This window comes from Oncorhynchus mykiss, chromosome 8, assembly GCF_013265735.2.
Source record: "Oncorhynchus mykiss isolate Arlee chromosome 8, USDA_OmykA_1.1, whole genome shotgun sequence".
Classification (NCBI taxonomy): domain Eukaryota; kingdom Metazoa; phylum Chordata; class Actinopteri; order Salmoniformes; family Salmonidae; genus Oncorhynchus; species Oncorhynchus mykiss.
Genome location: NC_048572.1, coordinates 62,670,902 through 62,689,043, shown reverse-complemented (window position 1 = coordinate 62,689,043; position 18,142 = coordinate 62,670,902). Strand labels below are relative to the sequence as shown.

Sequence of the window (18,142 nt, the reverse complement as noted above, 5' to 3'; positions counted from 1 at the left end):
TAATAAAGTTAAATTATGTGCGTATCTCTGGTCTGAATTTTACCCATAGTGCAGTACTTTTACATTTATCCTACCCAGCACAGCACAGGAAAAATGCTTTCATTATGCTGCATCAGGAAGAGAGATGCATGATAAGACTGGGCCATGGAATATGTATCCTCAGTCGGGGGATAATACAGTTTGTGTCAGTCCATATTATGACTACATCCACTATCCATTACAGAGATGGAAGATGGTGCTGTTCTGGTACAACGCAAGGGAGAATAAAGTAATACATGTTCAATCATTATCAGTAATCATTATCTCATTGAAGCCATTAGATTGAGGCTTTGGCATTGTGAAAATAGCATATCTAAAAGGGTATTGTTTTAAGTAGGCTGTATAGACTACATTGGGAATCCAATTGAAGCAAATGACTGTTTTGGTAGAAGCATTAACATTGAAACCTATAATTTAAACAGGATGTGTTATAGCTCCTCTCACAAGTTTTAGTGGTCTTGCTATTACAAAGTAAGCAGACAAATCCATCAAAGCTTAAAGCTATGCTGGCTCAGCTGGAAATCCTAGCACCACTAACTTCATTTTGAATTGCTCATTGACAATAGCATAAAAAATCCAAACCAAGACATTGCCTTTAATTAAACCACAAAAGGTTCTCCAAAACAAAGGGTGAATAAAAATGTCTCTGGCAAGCATAAACATCTGACAAAGTGGAAGCTCTGTCTTGAAAAGTACTGTAAAGAACAAGTAGTTTCATGTACAAGATGGCATTACTAAGGCACTGTTTCAGCAGAATGACATTGACTTGATAACAATATTCACAGGGAGCATATAAACTACAAAAATAAAAGTGATTCCATTGATAAACTATTTTACAAACATTTATAGCACATAACAATCCCTAACAACAAAAAATGAACTATTCTCAAGAACTGAGTTAAATATTGATATCATCAAAGGACAAAATATATAATTGTGAAAGGAGGTGAAACAAATGTCAACATGACACTCAGAGGATACAATTAGTGTTTCTCTAGGTTACAAAGAAGAAATAAAGCACCTTCCAAGGAATTAACAACAAATCGAATGCAGCAGTTTGAAAAGACTCTGTTAGCCTCAACAATTAGGCACGGGGCAAAAGGTGCAAAGCTCTATGGCAACGAATAAAGACGGACTCTTTTAAACATTCAACACATGATGTTGCTTAGCACTAGGCATGCACTGCAGGTACAAATACCGCTTACAATACAGTTATTTTGCCCGGAGCTTTCGGGGTCCGGATCTCAATAAATATAGAGGACTTTTGGCAGCAGCGACAATGACACTGGAATGACAATCACTGGGGAGAGGTGCAAAAACCCAAATGAGTACTACCAATAGAAATCTGACAAAAGGCTTGTAACCACAACTGTAGAGAGAACGTGTAAAACGTGTAAAAAGGTGATTGCATGAGAAGTACTGCTGGGACACAGATGAGAATCTTTAACATTTTGAACAGTGTTAACATCCAACAACTATTATGACTTTTGACTCCAAATTCAGAGAGAGCTTCATCTTTGGGCTTGTTGTTCCAAATATAATGTGGAGTAATTGTATGGCTGGATCGCTAACGTACTGTATGCTACAATTAAAAGGGTAGAGTTGCTTTGAGACGAGCACTTCAATTTCCCGGTATGAATAACAAGTTCAGTATAACAAGACAAGGGCTCCTTGAAGCAGACAACAAACACCAAACAGACAACAGCTGTGACAAAGACAGCTATCCCAACCTCGCTGTTTGGCTTGCCATACACGTTGAGCAGCACATTTGAGGGAGGCATAAACATTTGATGCGTAAAAGCTTCCCCCCAATACTAAACGCTGTTAAATGTCCACTGAGAATAGCAAAAAGACCTTACATATGCATGTGCATATTTTATCACTCGGATTCCAAAACAAAAACAATAGATGTCCAAACAAAAACAATAGATGAAGCAATATAACCCCAGGCTTAGTCTTTCCAATTCCGATTTACTGGACTGTGTACACTTTGTACATAGAACCACCAAGGGGTTTGTTGTGGAGAGAAAAAGTTGTCACAAAAAGGATCAGATAAAGAGCAGATAAAATGATAACGCATTTAGAGTTGTCCTCCATTGTTCTTTGTCCTCTGGTGTTCCAAATAAACAAATTCAACTAAATGAATAAGATAAATATGCAAATGGTGTATGTTTAATTCTGAAGGCGGCAATCTCATTGAGAGCGGGCTGTAGGGCTGTGAGAGATTGCTTTCAGAGAGCAGAAAACCAAAGGCTGCTCATAACTCTGAGAGACAGATAGGCTGGGGGAAGCCAAGAGCCAATGGAGCATTTTGCGGACATGGTATGCTTTTATTTTGCCATTGAATTAGCAAACAGATTGGATCTTTAGCATTTTCTGTCCTGAAAGTGATCAGCTAATTCACTTCTGTTTTGCCCAACAGGCTTTCCAGAATACCAAGTGAATATGGCATTAGTGTGCTGTGTTACGTACACTGCTCTCTCTGTTCTCAAAGTCTATTATTGATAAAAGTTATTCATTTTTATTTTTTTTCTTCCTTAGCGAGATTTGATTTATGTTCTCATTATGAAGCAAAAAGATATAGCAGGTGCATATCCACAATACAGGTTTTCAAGAAATATCAGACAGAAAAGGGAACATTCTCCTATGCTCTCTGAGAAAGTCACAAAGTTGCACAGCAATGCAAATAAATATTTTCAACCAAGACAACAGTAGGGGAGAGTGGGGCATGTTGAGCCATTTCTTACATTCAGCATCACTACGTCAAAGGAAATATAGTATTCTATCTAACAGGATATATACATATACAATACCAGTGAAAAGTTTGGACACACCTACTCATTCAAGGGATTTTCTTTATTTTTACAATTTTCTACATTGTAGAATAAAAGTGAAGACATCAAAACTATGAAATAACACATGGAATCATGTAGTAACCAAAAAAGTGTTAAACCAATCAAAATATATTTCACATTTTAGATTCTTCAAAGTAGCCACCCTTTGCCTTGACAGCTTATCACACTCTTGGCCTTCTCTCAACAAGCTTCACCTGGAATGCTTTTCCAACAGTCTTGAAGGAGTTACCACATATGCTGAGCACTTGTTGGCTGCTTTTCCTTCACTATGCGGTCCAATTCATCCCAAACCATCTCAATTGGGTTGAGGTTGGATGATTGTGGAGGCCAGGTCATCTGATGCAGCACTCTATCACTGTCCTTCTTGGTCAAAAAGCCCTTACACAGCCTGGAGTTGTGTTGGGTCTTTGTCCTGTTGAAAAACAAATGATAGTCCCACTAAGCACAAACACGATGGGATGGCGTATCGCTGCAGAATGCTGTGGTAACCATGCTGGTTAAGTGTGCCTTGAATTCTAAATAAATCACAGACAGTGTCACCAGCAAAGCACCTGCACACCATCACACCTCCTCCTCCATGCTTCACGGTGGGAACCACACATGTAGAGATCATCTGTTCACCTACTTTGTGTCTCACAAATACACGGCGGTAGGAACCAAAAATCTCAAATTTGGACTCATCACACCAAAGGACAGATCATTGCTTGTGTTTCTTGATCCAAGCAAGTCTCTTTGTGTTATTGTTGTATTTTGGTAGTGGTGTCTTTGCAGCAATTCGACCATGAAGGTCTGATTCAAGCAGTCTCCTCTGAACAGCAGTCTGTTACTTTAACTCTGTGAAGCATTTATCTGGGCTGCAATCTGAAGTGCAGTATACTCTAATGAACTTGTTCTCTGCAGCAGAGGTAACTCTGGGTCTTCCTTTCCTGTGGCGGTCCTCATGAGAACCAGTTTCATCATAGTGCTTAATGTTTTTCGTGACTACACTTGAAGAAACTTCATGTCTTAAAGTAACGATGAACTGTCATTTCTCTTTGTTTATTTGAGCTGTTCTTGCCATAATGTAGACGTGATTTTTTACCAAATAGGGCTATATTCTGTATACCACCCCTACCTTATCACAACACAACTGATTGGCTCAAACGCATTAGGAAGGAAAGAAATTCCACAAATTAACTTTTATCAAGGCACGCCTGTTAATTGAAATGCATTCCAGGTGACTACCTCATGAAGCTGGTTGAGAGAATGCCAAGAGTGTGCAAAGCTGTCATCAAGTCAAAGGGTGGCTTCTTTGAAGACTCTAAAATATATCTTGATTTGCTGAACACTTTTTTCTATATTACATGATTCCATATGTGTTATTTCATAGTTTTCATGCCTTCACTATTATTCTACAATGTAGAAAATAGTCAAAATAAAGAAAAACCCTTGAATGAGTAGCTGTGTCCAAACTTTTGACTGGTACTGTATATCAGGACATTGTGTTTCCCTGGAAATAGTCAGATTTTTTTTTTTTTTTTTTTTTTTTTTGCAAATTAAATACATAAATATCTATTTTACATAAGTATTCACACCCCTGAGTCAATACTTTGTAGAAGCACCTTTGGCAGTGATTATAGCTGTGAGTCTGTCTGGGTTAGTCCCTAAGAGCTTTCCACACCTGGATTGTGCAACATCTGCTTGACTGAGGGACCTTACAGATAATTGTAAGTGTGGGGTACAGAGATGAGGTAGTCATTAAAAAAACATTATTTTTGCACACAGTGAGTCCATGCAACTTATTATATGACTTGTTAAGCAAATGTGTACTTCTAAACATATTTAAACTTGCCATAACAAAGGGGTTGAATACTTATTAACTCAAGAAATGTCCAGATTTACATTTTCAATTAATTTGTAGAAATTTCGAAAAACATAAGTCCACTTAGACATTATGGGGCATTGTGTATCATCCAGTGACCCCCCACAAATCTAAATTTAATCAATTTTTAATTCAGTCTGTAACACAAGAAAAGATTGGAAAGAGTTAAGGGGTGTGAATAACTGTATATGCATAAAACTGACCAGATCTAATCATCATTTGTATGGGGTATATTGATTTGACCATTGGCTTAACTTGCCTCTAACCAAAAGGCACAATTGACCCCAAAGCAACCATTTTCACCATATTAGCCCACAGCTACAGTACAAGGACGCACTTTCATGATAGGTTTAGGACCTCATGTATTAGCTTATAGAGACCCCAACTGATCTATAAAACAGTCTATAAAATATCTACTTTGGTTTAGATACAAACTAAATATTTTTTTTGTTTTTGGGACCTAACTTGCTTACCACTTTTATCATATATTTTCTGGCTTCACTGAATCCATGAAATGATGACCTCTTCCAAAATATTTGGTCACATGATTAATTTTGTGTATGGCTTCCTAGAAACGAGGTGGCTCAACTAACCCTTTGGCACGACTCTAACCCCACTCTTCTCTATCTGAAACCAGAGTCATGTTTGTTTCTCACAATTCTCATCATAATTCACAAAATGAGATGGAAATGGTGGTTGACACAGATTAATCTTTCATAACTGTAAAATTACTTTACACAACAGCTTTATAGTTCCCTAGCCACCACTACATGCTGAATGAGCTGGTTAGCGTGACATTGCTATTTGAATCCTCTATTCTATAACATCCCACACACTAGAATTGCTTTTCTAACCAGAAAATAAACCATCCACACTAGTCAGTCATGGAGCAAAGTGGATTATGATCAGGGTCAACAGAACAAACTGGTGTCTCATTTCAGAATGACATGCCCTCTTTTTCAATACTCTCTTATAACAGTCTCTTAAAGGGATGCTTCGGGATATTGGAAAAGAGGCCCTTTATCTATGTTCCCCAGAATCAGATGATCTCATGGATACCATTTGGACACAGAGACTTAAAAATGGTATCAATGAGTTCATCTGACTCTGGGGAAGTAGATAAAGGACCTCAATGCCAAAATCCCGAAGTATCCCTTTAAGGACAAAACACACAGTGCCTACGAATAGTTAAAGGCAGTGCGTAGCCATGATATTGCCTCTGAACAAAACATTGGCTGTCATTGCTCTGTTCATTTCTGGACAAATGTACATTATCGGCACTGTTCCCGTTTTGGCCACATTTCTAGTCGTGGGTCGGCATGGTGTGTTTTATCCTTTACTGTCAGAGAACACACAATGGTCAGAATGGGAGTGGATATGGATCGATGAATGACTCACCTCGGGTTTTGCTGGACAGACGTTGTTTGCGTTGACTGGTGGAGGTGTTGTGGGGGAGGAGAGTGTTCTGCTGCAGGTGATTGCTGTCAATGGGGCTGGTGGCTATGATGTTGTCCTTGTACTTGTTCATTAGGGACAACTTTGTATTGTCACTCCCTGATGATGACAGAACAATCATAATTAGGGAGAGAAACGAGACAGGTGTAGTATAAACCCACTAATACAGGATTAAAATGTGAAAAAGTAGCATGTCATTCTGAGGGGACAATAGCTTTAAAATAATGAGAATCAGCACTACACAGTAAAGTATATCCTTATAGGGCTACATACTTTATTCCCTCTTCTTGTTTTTTCTGCCGACTGTAGCGTTCACACAGAATAGCTACAGCCAAAACAAGTCAGTTTATAATGCATAATTTCCTGTCACAACTAGAGAACATTTCATTGGCTGGTATTTCTTCTGACCACAACCAACAATATTGAGAGAGGCTTTTATTGAGGTAGTTTATTGCCTTATCTAAATTAGTTTAGCACTTAATGTAAAATGCATGAAATTATTCCACTTCAATATCCTCCTGGGAGTTTTATTTAGACTTTGAAACTAGATGCAATCTCAAAACCAATCAGCACAATCTAGAATGTCATATTTCTTACATTTGGAAAAGTATGTCTTGTGCTAATTGAAATTCTGTGGGTATTTCAAATCATTGCTGTTCCATATATTTCTCAGGGGGTGTTTTTAATTCTAAGGTCCACTGATTACAAATGAGGATATTTCCAAAGCAAATGACTGTGAATGAATGAGTGCATTGAAAATAGCCAATAAGCCAAACACGTGTATGATATTTGAGTTAGACAATATTGAATGCTTCTGAATAATCTCTCTCTGATGCATTGTTTGTATTGTATTACCTCCTATTGTAGGTAGATAGTCAAATCATACCGGAGCAAGTGTGATAAAGATAAATAGTAGCAAACTAGAAAGGACTTTGTATTTCTAGCAGGGTCAGATGGATGATTTAGTGGTTTAGCAAAACACACATGCTCAGACCATAGCCAGAGTCATTATACGACTAGCACTTTGGTCGTACGTAATATCATTACACTATTACTGTAGCAGTTGCATGAAAGAATTATATAAATCCTACAGTGCCAAAAAAAATGTCTGTGTTGGACCAAATTACTCAATTCTTTCGATATCCTTGAAGATTAATTTCACTTCAGGTGCACACATACAAGTAACTACCAAAATAAAGGAAACATTTGAGTAAATGAGGGATACATTCACATTGAATTGTTCCTTGCCCCAGGCTAAGACTGGCCCTGGGCTAGCTACAGTGGCTTGCAAAAGTATTCACCCCCCCTTGGCATTTTTCCAATTTTGTTGCCGTACAACCTGGAATTAAACATTTTGTGGGTTGGTATCATTTGATTTATAGAACATGCCTACAACTATGAAGATGCAAAATATTTTTTATTGTGGAACAAACAAGAAATAAGACAAAATAACAGAACTTGAGCATGCATACCTATTCACCCCCCCCCCCCCCAAAAAAAAAGAATAGTCAATACTTTGTTGAGCCACCATTTGCAGCAATTACAGCTGCAAGTCTCTTGGGGTATGTCTCTATAAGCTTGGCACATCTGGGATGTTTGCCCATTCTTCAAGGTAAAACCGCTCCAGCTCCTTCAAGTTGGATGGGTTCGCCTCCCGGGTGGCGCAGTGGTTAAGGGCGCTGTACTGCAGCGCCAGCTGTGCCATCAGAGTCCCTGGGTTCGCGCCCAGGCTCTGTCGTAACCGCCCGCGACCGGGAGGTCCGTGGGGCGACGCACAATTGGTCTAGCGTCGTCCGGGTTAGGGAGGGCTTGGTCAGTAGGGATGTCCTTGTCTCATCGCGCACCAGCGACTCCTGTGGCGGGCCGGGCGCAGTGCGCGCTAACCAAGGTTGCCAGGTGCACGGTGTAGCCTCCGACACATTGGTGCGGCTGGCTTCCGGGTTGGATGCGCGCTGTGTTAAGAAGCAGTGTGGCTGGTTGGGTTGTGTATCGGAGGATGCATGACTTTCAACCTTCGTCTCTCCCGAGCCCGTACGGGAGTTGTAGCGATGAGACAAGATAGTAGCTACAACAATTGGATACCACGAAATTGGGGAGAAAAAGGGGTAAAAAAAAAAATATTTAAAAAAAGTTGGATGGGTTCCGCTGGTGTACAGCGGAACAGTCATACCACAGATTCTCAATTGGATGACTAGGCCATTCCAAGACATTTAAATGTTTCCCCTTAAACCACTCAAGTGTTGCTTTAGCAGTATGCTTAGGGTCATTGTCCTACTGGAAGGTGAACCTCGTTCCCAGTCTCAAATCTCTGGAAGTCTGAAACAGGTTTCCCTCAAGAATTTCCTTGTATTCACTGCCATCCATCATTCCTTCAATTCTGACCAGTTTCCCTGTCCTGCCGATGAAAAACATCCCCACAGAATGATGCTGCCAGAACCATGCTTCACTGTGGGGATTTTTATTTTTATTTTCACTTCACCAATTTGGACTATTTTGTGTATGTCCATTACATGATATCTAAATAAAAATCCAGTTAAATTACAGGTTGTAATGCAACAAAATAGGAAAAATACCAGGGGGATGAATATTTTTGCCAGGCACTGTAATCCCATATTTACACAAGCATTTGTTAACACTGGGCTAAGCATTAGCCCTGGGCTAAGGAGTCACAATTTTATCCCAGGGCTAATGGACAACCAAACATAACCAATGTTACATTCTATAGGCTGGTTTACAGTTGGCCTATCGACATGTCTGTAGACAGTTGTCACAGTGACATCACAAACATTCTATTGTCATCCAACATCAAACTTGTTGTTGTTATGAAAAAGTATAAACACAAAAATGACAGGCTGCATGACATCAGCAGCCTAGTGGTACAAAATAGCATAACTTCTGTATTTTAACACGAATAAACCCATTAGTTTAAAAATGACTTTTGTATATGTCCAGGTAGCAGTTGTAAATTAGAACTTGTTCTCAACTGGCCTACCTGGTTAAATAAAGGTGAAATATAAACATAAAAAATAAATGTCAATCCAGCAAACCAGGCAACTAAAAGCTAATTTGTTAACAATGATTTGGTTAGTTTCTAGCCTGCTAGCTAGATGGCTAGCCAGTTCAAATAATGACTATATCATTGCTGACAACGTCTTAACTTTAGCTAATGTTTATTCATTATTACATGAAAATAAACTTACAACAACATCATTACTTACAAGTTTACAAGTTCATGGCGAGCTATCTGTAGACCTGCAGGGGCATTTCATTTAAGCCCAAACCCTACCCACACAGGCCATGCCCGAATCCGAAATCCGAAATACAGTAACTTCCTCTGTTAGTTAGATGCTTGTCTTTGTCTGTCCCCCGCTCCTTACTGCCCCAGCTCTGCGTGTGAGAGTAACCGTAGCAACAGCTCTGCTTTGTGCTGCTCCTCCTCTAGTGAGAGAGCAGCTGTTAGCTAGCAGCTGTTAACTGGCTACTTTTCGTCACTCGAGACTGACGAAACTCATGGAAAATAATTATAATAATCTCTCCTGTTGACTCAGACAATGTTTTGGTCTTTGGGGTAGCCTAAACAAGAGTGGCAGGCATCACTAGAGCATGCAAATTAAGTGAAAGTGCCTCTTTTTTTTTACCCTGAAAAGTCAGTGCCAACCCTGCTCCAGATCAGGGGCCGCTAGCCCTGGGCTAAGGTCGGTGCTAGCCCACTTTAGAATGTGCAAGTGTGAACACTCACAACCCAATTGAACACTTATGGGAGATTCTGGAGCGGTGCATGACACAGCCCAATAGAACACTTATGGGAGATTCTGGAGCGGTGCCTGACACAGCGTTTTCCATCACCATTAACAGTGTAAGAGTGTGTGTGTGTGTGTGTGTGTGTGTGTGTGTGTGTGTGTGTGTGTGTGTGTGTGTGTGTGTGTGTGTGTGTGTGTGTGTGTGTGTGCATACATGAGTGCTTGTACTTACACTCCCCAGGTGTGAGGTCCATGCTGGCCTTGTCATTGCAGCCCTGAAGGGAGTCCAGGGTGCGTGTAACCTGGCTGGCAAAGTCCTCTCCTCCGTTCATGCACTCTCTCTGAAGGTGGTGTCTCAGGTCAGTGATGTCATACTCGTATCCGTCCAGGATGGGTGTCTCTCGGATGCTGAGCGTGCCACTGGAATTGTGACCCTGGCCCCTGGAGTTTCTCAGGCTCTCCCTGGCCTGGCCTCCCATCAGCACCGAAGGGATGTAGTGAATCTCATTGGCTGCCTCGGCGCTGGCGCTCTTCTGGGGCTGGGGCACACGGCGGCGTTTGCACCATCGCCTGCGCGTGTAGAGGATAAGGACCAGGCACAAAATGGACAGCAGCAAGGCAATCATGCCTCCCTGTGAACAAACAATTGGGAAAGGAAAAGGATGAATGGTCTCAACTAAGAACTCCCCAAAGTCCCCAAATCCATGCAGTTAGATTTGTCAAAAGACCACTAGTGCATAGCAGAGATCCTTGAGGAAAAAACAATAGATCTCAACAATGTCAAGAAAACATTAACAAACTCAATATCCATATCATCACAGTGTACCATATACCGGGGTATTTGGAAATAGCCACCCTCAATACTGTTGAAACTAGTTATTTAAAGTTTTCAATAAATTGTCATATTTGTAGCTACTTTTTAAGTAAATACCTGCAGTTAACTTGTGCAATACGTTAGGAGATAAAGCAGATCACGATTTCTGTTTCACCTGTCATTCTAGTTTACACTATGAAGCTATCCGTAGTTATCCAGATCAGTTGAGACAGTCACGTGTTTGTTTGTAAATAGCACAAAAGGAGAAAGCGGGAGCAGGTGAGTCCAGCTGTGTATTGACAGGGGTCCATTTTATATTGAAAGCCAAAAGTGTTTTTTTGCATCAAGAATGCAATGCAATGCTTACAATGAAAAAGTAAGGTATTTTTTTCAAAAACTATGCAAGGCCATCATATTTCTAATGTTTGTCATAGAAAGAATGTAGCCAGCTACATTTACTAACGTTTTGCTTAATAGGGATAGCCCCTTTTTTTTCTATTTTCGCCGAAATGACATTCCCAAATCTAACTGCCTGTAGCTCAGGCCCTGAAGCAAGGATATGCATATTATTGGTACCATTTGAAAGGAAACACTACTTTTAAGTTTGTGGAAATTTGAATTGAATGTAGGAGAATATAACACACTAGATCAGGTAGAAGAAAATACAAAGGAAAAAAAACGTTTTTTTTTTCTACCACCATCTTTGAAATGCAAGAGAAAGGTACCAGTTCCAGCCATCACTCTGATTGTAATTCCGACGGTGTCCACAAGATGGCAGCAGTGTATGTGCAAGGTTCCAGACGGATAACTTGAAGTATGAGCGAGCTAAGTGACATTTGGTGTGAAGTCACACAGGTACGTTTGGGCGAATCGTCAAGGAGACATTTGCATTCATATTACATTTTTCTGCAAGAATATCGTTAAATCTGTATACTTGAACTTTGATTTAGCTTTTCCAGTATTAGTAGCCATATTATAAGTTCAAAATTGGCAAAACAACCAGTTTTCATAACTTCATAACTCTGAATATTTTCATAATTTTTGTTCACAATGAAAAGGCCTGCTGTCGTACAAGGTTAGGAGCCACATTTTACAACAGATACCTGGTTTCCGAATACTCCGGTTAAGCCCAGCCCATTCGCTATCAAGCGACCTTTGTTTGACCCCGATTGGTGCTTATTTGACAAAGTTAGTGTTGTTCAAGTGAAGACCACCCGTGTCATCAGCGTGCCATGAAGGCATCGCTCTCTGACCAAATATGGTGTCCTATAGGATATACTACAGCCCTAATGATATAGTGAAGTCTCGTTACGTTCTAGGATCTCTGAGGAATACATACAAACATGATTTGAATGGTTGAAACAACGTTTAGGGTGAGATTTTCACAGATACCTATCTTTGCAAATTGAACAAGTGGAAATACAAAATCGACCATGCACGATATATGTACCTTGTTAGGATATGAAAAATGATTTTATCTAAGAAAACGACAATTCATGTTATCTCTGGGACCCGTTGGATGATAAATCAGAGCAAGATTTCAGAATGTAAGTACACATATCACCTTCAGAGGTGAATTTATCAAACCTATCGTGGTGAAAAAAAGTGTTTTGTTGTTAGGAGCTCTCCTCAAACAATAGCATGGCATTTTTTTGCAGTAATAGCTACTATAAATTGGACAGTGCAGTTATATTAACAAGAAATTAAGCTTTCAGCCGATATAAAAGAGTAAAATCAATTTGCAAAAGTTGTTTGCCTATTCGGCATAGTCAAGGACATTAACAAATCATGCCTTACTATAGGTCACTTTTGCAGCATGTACGCACAATGTTAGAGGGGAATGAAAGTTTGAATAATTTGTTTTGTATTGATTACTTTTTTACGTTACTTTCAAAGTCAATGAACTATTCCAAACTCTAGTTTAGATTGAAATAAGCAGAAAGATAACTAGGCCAGAGAGTTACATTGTTTTCCATAATGTTGTGCCTCTACTACAGTTAAATGAGATGACAAGCTATTTTCAAATCAACTACCTAACGTTTAATTGATTATGTGATTGAATTAAACCATGCAACAATTAAACCGTTAATAACCTGGGGCACCACGGAAGCATTCGTTTTTATAAAGGGGCTATCTCCCGAAACCACTCTTAAATATCTGAAGATCTTTTATATCGATAGCATTATTCTTTACCTTCTATCAGTCAAAAATTCTTTGTTATCTGCACGAAACCTAGCATAAATTGTGACTCAGCAACATACGCATTGACTTAATTACTTATTTACTAACTAACTAACTAACTAATCACCTAAATACATAACAAACAAACAGTCGATATTGGTTACTGACAATGATAGGAAAGAGTCCCTAGTGGGCTAAGCCATTATGATGGCTTGGTAGACAAAGGGAAGGGGGTGTGGACTGAGAAAGAGCGGGAAAGAAAAATGGATTCATTACACACAGTGTATTTCGTTTGTCTGGGTATGTTTATAAACGTTATGGACTGGGGAGCTTTTCAGAATAAAAAAGACACAGAATGGGACTAAGCACAGGCAAAATCCTAGAGAAAAACCTGATTTAGTCTGATTTCCACCAGACACTGGGAGATGAATTCACCTTTCAATAGGACAATAACCTAAAATACAAGGCCAAATCTACAACAGAGTTGCTTACCAAGACAACAGTGGATGTTCCTGAGTGGCTGGCATATATCAGCTTGAAAATCTTGTGAGTCAGTAGGGTTTTAGACCTGTTAATCGCTGTGGGTGGGACTTAGGGCTGCACGATTGATTTTTTTGTTTTCTAAATTTCGATAAAAATGATTTAAAAAATATACAGTATTTTGAAAAAGAATGGGAGAAACGCACATAATACAAGCTTGTAGCATCATACCCAAGAACAATCAAGTCTGTACTTGCTACCAAAGGTGCTTCAACAAAATTCTAAAATTGATTAAATCATTTTTTTGCTCATCAATCTACAGTACATTTACAATTATATTCAATCCATATTCAGACTGTAAATGTGACAGACTGTAGATGTGGGTTCTTGGTCAACTCCCTGAGCAATTCCCTTCTATCCCGATTGATCAGCTTGGCTGGGTGGCTAGCTCTAAGAAGAGTGTTGGTGGTTCCAAACGTCTTCCATTTAAGAATGATTGAGGCCACTGTGTTCTTGGGGACCTTCAATGGTGCATACATTTTTTGGTACCCTTCCCCAGATCTGTGACTCGACCCAATCCTGTCTCAGAGCTCTACGGACATCCTTCGACCTCATGGGTTGGTTTTTGCTCTTTGAACTGTGGGACCTTATGTAGACAGGTTTGTGCCTTCCCAAATAATGTCCAATAAATTGAATTTACCACAGGCGGACTGCAATCAAGTTGTAAAAACATCTCAAGGATGATCAAGGATGAACCTGAGCTCAATTTTGAGTCTCGTAGCAAAGGGTTTGAGTACTTACTTATAAGGCATTTATGTTTTTTATTTTTAATACATTTGCAAAAAAAAATCTAAAAACCAGTTTGCTTTGTCATTATTGGATATTGCATGTAGATTGATGAAAAAAATATTCAATCCATTTTAGAATATGTCTGCAACGTAACAAAATGTGCGTCTGATGTTGACTTTGAGCCTCCACCTCCGATGCCTGAGCCTCGCTGTTGAAAACCTGTAAAAGAGCCAACTGATCCCAACTGCCACGGTGAGACAGGAGTCTAGGAGGGATGGCACAGTTTGGGTAGAAAATATTGACAAGTTTATGTCAAATGCAGATGTTGCAGCACGTCAGATATTCTATTATCGCTCATGCGCACAGAAAAGGATATCTCTATGGATGAACTCAAAGCATTCATTGCACTCTTCTGCATGTCCGCGGGGCATATGGCAGAAATTGCATGGAAGTGGAGTCACACACAATACCCCATAAATGTTTTTAGAAATGTTTGCAAATGTATTAAAAATCCAAAACTTAATATCACATTTACAGTACATTTACAAGTATTCAGACTGTAAATGTGATAATACAGTTTGGGATTTTTAATACATTTGCAAACATTTCTAAAAACCTGTTTTTGCTTTGTCATTTTGGGATATTGTGTGTAGATTGATGAGCAAAAAAATTATTTAATCAATTTTAGAATAAGGCTGTAATGTAATGTAACAAGATGTGGAAAAAGTCAAGGGGTCTGAATATTTTCCGAATGCACTGTATGTCAGACGTGGCTTAAATTCTGGCATTAATGCTTAAAAAACCTATTTAATGACAACAATGAAATCAAATGTGACAATTAGGAACAGTATTTTCTAAAGTTTTATGATCCAGTTCAGAGTTTGACAGTGAACAAATGTGAAAGTTAAACCCCCATTAAACACACGATGGGGTTTCATTGGAATGGGGTATTAATGACATTAACTTAAATCATTTAATTTAATTTACAATATTTCATAAAGGCTAATATTGCATGAAGGCTGCCGCTTTTCTTATTAAGGACACATTCAAGTCTCCTGCTGTATTGCAAGGCATGATTAGTGCTGTGGAGGTCACAAAATTTCCTCAGCCGGTGATTGTCAAGCAAATAACTCTCGGTCTCACGGTAATTGCCCGTTAATTAACATGAACACATTTAGCATCTCCTGGCTTCCATTCCTGGCTTTCTACAAGCCACTGATGCAGACCTTTGGAACATCTACATTTTAAAAAGTTTAATAAATCCATGTTAAATAGCCTACACCTTCACGATAAATTCATTATTTATTTTAGACAGGTCTAAAGAAAATTGTAGTCTATTTCAGAATAACCTAATTGAATACTCTGAGTTGTCCTTATGTTAGGTCCTGATCTGGCTAAGCAAAATGGCTGTGGGCTATACTAGTTAATTTAACAGACAAGTTTTGCTTATAATTCGGTGGCATTATTTTATATTATTTTTAAGTATGAAGAATACAATTGAACAAAGCTGAATAAAATAGAAATTATATTTTCTCCAAACGATTTGAGGGAGTGCGCACATGCAGCTTTCCTGTGTTGAGCGGTTAATTATGGGCAGGTGGGAGGGTAGCGTCCAACGTGGCCAACATCCTGTGAAACTGCAGTGCGCGAATTTCAAATTACAGAAATATAAATATTTAACATTCATGAAAATACAAGTATTATACATCAAAATAAAGCTTAACTACTTGATAATCCAGACGCTGTGTCAGATTTCAAAAAGGCTTTACGGCGAAAGCACACCATGCGATTATCTGAGTACAGCGCCCTGCAAACAAAAATATGATAAACATTTTTCAACCAGGCAGGTGCGACACGAAAGTCAGAAATAGCAACATAATAAATGCCTTACATTTGAAGATCTTCTTCTGTTGGCACTCCAAAAGGTCCCAGCTACATCACAAATGGTTCGATAAAGTCCTTCTTTATATCCATTAAAACTCAGTTTAGCTGGCATGCTTCATTCAATAATCCACCGGGTTTCCCTCCTTCAAAATGCATACAAAATGAATCCCAAACGTTACAAATAAACCTATCCAAATATGTCAAACAACATTTATAATCAAACCTCAGGTACCCTAATACGTAAATAAACGATAAAATTTAAGACGGAGAACAGTATGTTCATTACCGGAGATAAATAACAAAGAACACGCTTTCACCCACGCACATGGAAACGCTATAGCCAAAATGGGAGCGACTTAGCAAAACCACAACTTCTTGCTCATTTTTCCAAAAACCAGCCTGAAACTCTTTCTAAAGACTGTTGACATCTATTGGAAGCCCTAGCCCTAGCCCTCATAATAAACATGAAAGCCATTGGAAACAGTGGAAGGCTGAATTATTTATTTTTTTGGATGGTTTGTCCTCGGGGTTTCGCCTGCCATATCAGTTCTGTTATACTCACAGACATCATTTTAACAGTTTTAGAAGCATTAGAGTGTTTTCTATCCAAATCTAGCATATCCTAGCGTCTGGGCCTGAGTAACAGGCAGTTTACTTTGGGCACGCTTTTCATCCGGATGTTCAAATACTGCCCCCTACCCAAGAGAGGGTAACAAAGAAATCGGTACTCCTATATGCTTAATTTTCAGTTATTAATGTAACAGTTGTTCTACAAACGTTGGGCTATATGGTTGATTATTAATACATTGTAAGGCTACATGATGCGATTCTAATGATGATTTGAAAAAAGTTGCTTTAAAGGCATGAGCTCTGCTTAGTTTTTTTACGCAGGCTGTACAGACTTTATCAGTCTCCCATTCAGAATTTGACAAGCACCTGCTAATTCCTTGAATTTCACGGGGGGATCCCCTTTGTGTGGCCGTAACGCACCCTAAAAAATCCATGCCTTTTGTGGCCAGTGGCCGTTGTGTCCTTGGCCCGGAGTGCTGCGCTGTGCCCTTCCATTTGAGTGCTGCATGCTCCAAAGCATCTCTCACTCACATTGCTCTCCATCACGTGATAGAGTCTTTCTCTTACGCTACAAGTGAAGACAGACACATCAGGGATGCAACTGCGTGTGTCCTTATCCAATTCCGAGGTGCATATTGAAGATATTGGAAGAACTGTCCACATTTACTTTTTGCCAACAAACAGCAAAAGCACTAGCCTATGTCAATCTACTATCCCCCATAGTACAAAAGTAGACCTATTTATCTATCTATTCTGTACAATAAATACATCTTCCAAACTTAGTCCGGGACAGTTGTTGGTTGCGATAGATCCCAAATTAATACAACCACTAGCATAATTTTTACGCAATGTGGCTGACACAACAGATCAGAACGTTTAGCTTAAAATGTTGATAAACTATTAGGCTATTTCTTCACATTATAAGCGCAGCAATGAGCACATGCTAAATATTTCATTAGCGGGACAACACCATTATCAAAAGTGACCGCAAATGTGATTATGCATGTAGTGATTTTATTATAAAGGAGCATTTTCATGGTGAAAATGATCTTCCCCATACTATAAACTTGTGCCAGTTAGGCTCTACACCCCTCGTAAAGTGGATTAATGTGCTTAATTTTAAGAAGTTATTTGGCTACTTTAGTTGTGATACAAACCGTATCAAAACATATCGGCCTAAGGGCAAGGCTACATGAGGTGTGCAACTATAATTAGAAAAAGTAGCAAAAAACGGCATTGTTTCTTGCTGGGCATGCTAGGCTCCCAAGTGGCGCAGCAGACTAAGGCACTGCATCTTAGTGCTATAGGCGTCACGATCCCAAGCTGTATCACAACCTGCCCTAATCGGGAGTCCCATAGGGCGGCGCACAATTGGCCCAGCGTCGCCCGGGTTAGGGGAGGGTTTGGCCGGGGTAGGCCATCATTGTAAATAAGAATTTGTTCTCACTGACTTGCCTAGTTAAATAAAAGGTTA

The 18,142-nt window shown here is 39.3% G+C and overlaps 1 protein-coding gene across 10 annotated transcripts in view; it reads right to left on the bottom strand.

The window, feature by feature from the left end:
* The window catches only part of LOC110530308 (astrotactin-1), a 260,365-nt gene that overhangs the window by 192,566 nt on the left and 49,657 nt on the right, over positions 1-18,142 (bottom strand). For 9 of the 10 annotated variants that reach the window (XM_036985947.1, XM_036985946.1, XM_036985940.1 and 6 more), the window contains exons 3-4: positions 10,183-10,582; positions 6,154-6,309 (exon numbers count right to left, since the gene is read on the bottom strand). In XM_036985947.1, the coding sequence (XP_036841842.1) occupies positions 6,154-6,309; positions 10,183-10,582 (556 nt within the window). Of the gene's footprint in view, positions 1-6,153; positions 6,310-9,428; positions 9,579-10,182; positions 10,583-18,142 lie in introns of those variants that run through there. The other variant, XM_036985948.1, reaches the window with a different exon arrangement.